General features: G+C 38.8%; 1 protein-coding gene across 1 annotated transcript; it reads left to right on the top strand.

The window, feature by feature from the left end:
• Nucleotides 1-342: 342 nt before the first annotated feature.
• LOC100017637 (olfactory receptor 145-like) lies at nt 343-2,454 on the top strand. The gene has a single exon (XM_001371097.4). The coding sequence runs from the start codon at nt 1,388-1,390 to the stop codon at nt 2,318-2,320; it is 933 nt and encodes a 310-aa protein (XP_001371134.3). The 5' UTR covers nt 343-1,387; the 3' UTR covers nt 2,321-2,454.
• Nucleotides 2,455-4,846: the final 2,392 nt, after the last annotated feature.

Here is a 4,846-nt window from a genome sequence, read left to right as displayed (position 1 = left end):
TCACTTGTTGGCTTTAGTGACAGGATTGGTTTTGTTTCTTTCCCTGCAGTTTGAGAGGACCCTCTGAGCCTTTGCCCACTGTGAACTTGAGACTATTTTCATAGAATTTCTCCTAGAACAGCTTGAGTGAAGTCCATGGTCTACAAACCTCAGCTTGAAACAGAGCATAATACTCTGTCACCATAAATCTCATCAAAACTATATAGATAGTTTTAAATATATATATATATATTTACATATATATATATATATATATATATATATATATATATATATATATATATATATATATATAGCTGACATCTTCAGGTAGAAGTAAGGTGAGTTTCAGACTATCTCCCCTACTTCTTGTTTCAGACTATCTCCCCTACTTCTTCCTCCCAGACCCATTCTGTGAGATTCTGGGGCACTGAGAAAAGCCAAGACAAGCTGGTTAGAATGTGTTATTTAGGGGGTCAAGCTGTGAAGACTTTCTATGTGGAGAGAACCAAGCTTCCTTTTTTGACTTGGTTTTACTCAGTGAGCAACTCAGATATAGTGTGTCCTTCCCTTCAAAATAGGGCTACGGGTTTTGGTTCCTGGTCTTGTAGAGTCAAGTACAAGAGAGGTAATAAGCTCTGGATATAGAGTCATCCCTTAAGAGGAGCTGGACTGGGAGGGTACCGTTGTCTCTTCATTTAGTGAGTTAGCATCTGGAGTCAGGCTCTTTTCCCTGTTGTAACAGTTTGTCCACAGAAATTGTGACAGACAAGATTAGAGTTCCTGGGTGTCTTGGTGATAGCTATAGTAGACCCAATGAGGCAGGGGATGGGTTTGGAGCAGCAGTATGCTGGTAGAAGTTCAATAACCAACTCTGAAAAAAGTGTGTAGGACACACTTTAAAGTTCAATCTGCATTATTAAAATTTTCTCCATCACTTTCTTAAGTCTAGGCAATCAACAAGAGAATGAATTAAGGCTTGATTTCTAGCACTTGGCCATATCTGATATGTTAATGGTCACAATGAAAATTGAATAATCAGAGGCACCTAGTTGGCTCAGTGCATAGAGCTTCAGGTCTGGAGTTGGGAAATCCTGTGTTCATTCAAATGTGGCTCCAGACATTTCCTAGTTGTGTTACCCTGCGCAAGTCACTTAACTCCAAATGCATAACTCTTACTCCTCTTATGCCTTGGAACTAATACTCAGTATTGATTCTAAAAGAAAAGGTAGGAGTTTAAGGGGGAAAAAAAAGAAAATTTAAAGATCAGTTCTGGTGAGTTGGTTCAAGCTTTCTCTAGTGAAACCCAATTCTAAAAGACCCAGATTGATTTTCCTTCTTGTCAATGGACAATCGAAGGAATGGCTGAGGCAACCTTCTAATGTGATTTTTTTTCTTTCTCCACAGAATGGGCAGAGAAAATGACTCCTTTGTGTCTGAGTTTATCCTTTTTGGTTTAACTGACCAACCAGAACTCCAGATCCCTCTTTTCTTCCTGTTCCTTGGGATCTATGTGATCACTGTGGTGGGAAACCTGGGCTTGATTGTTTTGATTGGTCTTAATTCTCATCTTCATACCCCCATGTACTATTTTCTATTCAATCTGTCCTTCGTAGATCTCTGTTACTCCTCATCTATTATCCCCAAGATGCTTGTGAATTTTGTATCAGTGAAAAACACCATTTCCTATTCAGGGTGCATGGCTCAGCTATATTTCTTTTGTTTCTTTGTAATTTCTGAGTCCTTCCTGCTGTCAGCTATGGCATATGATCGTTATGTTGCTATCTGCAAGCCACTGCTTTACAACATCACTATGTCCTATCAAGTCTGCTGCCTGCTAGCAGTTTGTGCCTACGTGATGGGGTTTTCTGGTGCCATGCCCCACACAGGAAGCATGCTGAGACTGTCCTTTTGCAACAACAACATCATCAATCACTACATGTGTGACATACTCCCTCTCCTGGAGCTCTCGTGTACCAGCACCTATGTCAATGAATTGGTTGTTTTCATTCTTGTGGGCATTGATATTGGAGTCCCCACTATCACTATCTTTATCTCTTATGCTTTAATCCTCTCTAGCATCCTCCATATCAATTCCACTGAAGGCAGGTACAAAGCCTTTAGCACCTGCAGCTCCCATATGATGGCTGTTTCTCTTTTCTTTGGGTCTGGGGCTTTCATGTACCTCAAACCTTCCTCTCTTCTCTCCATGAGCCAAGGGAAAGTATCCTCTGTGTTCTACACCATTGTGGTACCCATGCTGAACCCTCTGATCTATAGCCTGAGGAACAAGGATGTCAAATTGGCCATGAAGAAAATCTTGAGCAGAAAAATATTTTAAGCAGTACCAGGATTAGTATCAGTAAGTGGACTCAAGGTTTTTTCATTTCTTTGCTGGAAATCTTTCTTGGAGAGTTCTTGACCCAAATGCTCTTCAGAGACATCACAGAGAAATGGGGAATTCCAGAACTTTCAATAGTGTCAGAAAATAACATGAATGCTTATATTGAGTATGTTTGTTCATTCAATAAAAAGCAAAGCCTATTCTCAAGTAGATTCAGTTACACCTTGTCTATTAATAATAATAGCTAATATTTACATAGCACTCACTATATGCTAGACACTCTGCTGAACATATAAAAATATTATCTCATTTGATCTTCACAACAGCCCTATGAGGTAGGTAGGTGCTATTATTATTCTCTCCTTTAAATTTGAAGAAGCTGAGGCAAGTAGAAGTTAAATGACTTCTCCAGGGTCACACAGCTGGTGAATATCTGTGGCCAGATTTGAACTTAGGTCTTGTTAATTCCAGTTCTGACTCTCTATCCATATCCATATGGGCAATGTGGTAATGAGCTTCTGTGAACATAGATAGTCTAATCCTCAGATGCAGATGACAGTGCAAAGGGACTACCAGCCTAGAAAGAATGTAATTGAAGGAAGTATGGAGATAGAAAATTTTTAGTGAATATGAGGAAAGAAAAAGCAAGGGTGTATTTAGAGAGAAAAGACAGGCAAGAAAGGAATGATTGTGTATTTTTTCCCAGTTATACCAAGTCAATAAACATTTATTGATTACTGCTATGTGTCAGGCACTGGGCTAAGTTCTGGGCATACAAAGTAACAGCCTACCCCCCAAAAAAACTCCAAATGAAAAATCTCAACCTCAAACTGTCATTGCTCTCATAAATGTCATAAATTGGAGATAATCTGAAAGAAAAGGGCAGTAATATTAAGGAGAACCATGAAAAGCTTGCTGCAGAAGCTGAGATTTGAAAGAAACCAGGGAAGCCAGAAGGCAGACAGGAGGAGGGAGAGAGCTCCAGATATGGATGACAGCCAGTGAAAATGCCCAGAGTTATTGAGATGGACCATCTTGCTTGATGAATAGCAAGGAGACCAGTATCATTGGATTGTAGAGTTTGTGGGGGATTAAGGGGCAAAAAGACCATAAAGGTAAGAAGAGCCATGTTATGAAGAGCTTTAAAAATTAAACAGAGGATTTGATGTTTTATCTTGGAGGCAATAGGAAGTCATTGGTGTTTGTTGAATGGGGAGGACTGGGTGATACTTCTATAGGGTATACCTTCCGTAGTGTGCCTGCCAGTGTAAAAACAATTCAATGTGCTAATGTTTTATCTTTAGAAACCAATAAAATAATGAACTTTTTCTTAAAAGGCCAATTCTGAGAGATTTTTAATTCACATAACATTACATTTACAATCTTATTATTGTTTAGTTGTCAACAATCAGGTTCAACTGGTCTACATACATTCATTACAGGACCCTGGATGGTGCAAAATATTTGTAATATTGGATTAATTGTTCAAATTATACACAAACCTATTTCAAATGGAGTAAGGATGAAATGTGGGTTGGAATGGGAGTGGAAGGGGTGGTGGTGGTAGAGTTTTCACTTTAATAGCTCTGGAAAATATGTTGTTGAGGACTTGGAAGCCACAAAGGGAAAATTGGGCAGTATGCTATTTTGGGTTGACATGCTATGTTTCATATTTAGAGTTCATGACCAAAAGTCACACCAATTTTATTCACTAAACTACAGCCTTTCTCTTCTCCATATACTCTTCCATTTTTCTTCCTTTTATTTTTCACTGTTCTTTTTCATTTCATTTTCATTTTTGTGATTTTCAAGATGGTTCATTTCAAAACCTACACAGGAAAACATGGATTGACCTTAACTCAAATAAAACTTCCTTCATGCTCTGGATGTTCTCCATCTTTTTGCAACCTGCCTATTCTCTGTGCATAACAACTGGGAAGATGACAGGTTTTCTTTCATCATCTTGGCTGCATAGAAAGAATAGATGGCAGATGTTCAATCCTTCATTTGTCTCCTGCAATTTGCCCAATCAGGTTTTTTTCTTTTCTTTTTTCTGGGCTCTGCTCAGGGTCTTATTCCATATAGGATTCTAATATGAAACATGGAAATTTACTCTCCTCTGGAATTTCAGGATTCCCACCCCCCTGAATTTGGAGGGGAAAAATTCTCTTTTATAAACCTCAGATTCTCTCTGCAATTCCAAGTTATGAAGAGATCTGAGGAAGAATCACATCTGTCAGCTCATATGGTTACTGATTTTAGTGCTTTGCTGTGCTTGTGGGAGAGACATGCATGGAAGAGTCAGGGTGAGTCCTTGAGGATTATTGCTCTGAGGGGATACAGAGGAGCTGTGCCTATAGTCCCTTGCATGAGTCACAGGTTACAAAAGAAAAATGGCTATGGGGAGAACTGCTTACTCTTCATCCCAATAATTTAAATCTTCTAAGGGCTTCTTTGCTTTCTTAAAACAACATGCTATTTAAGCAGTAGGCTGAAGAAGAGGGAATAATCATGATAATTGAA

Source organism: Monodelphis domestica, chromosome 4, assembly GCF_027887165.1.
Source record: "Monodelphis domestica isolate mMonDom1 chromosome 4, mMonDom1.pri, whole genome shotgun sequence".
Classification (NCBI taxonomy): Eukaryota; Metazoa; Chordata; class Mammalia; order Didelphimorphia; family Didelphidae; genus Monodelphis; species Monodelphis domestica.
This window is presented reverse-complemented; position numbering and strand designations above follow the sequence as displayed.

What these genes read in the sequence shown, in the direction of transcription:
- LOC100017637 (XM_001371097.4), top strand. Translation starts at nt 1,388, where the DNA reads ATGGGCAGAGAAAATGACTCCTTTGTGTCTGAGTTTATCCTTTTTGGT.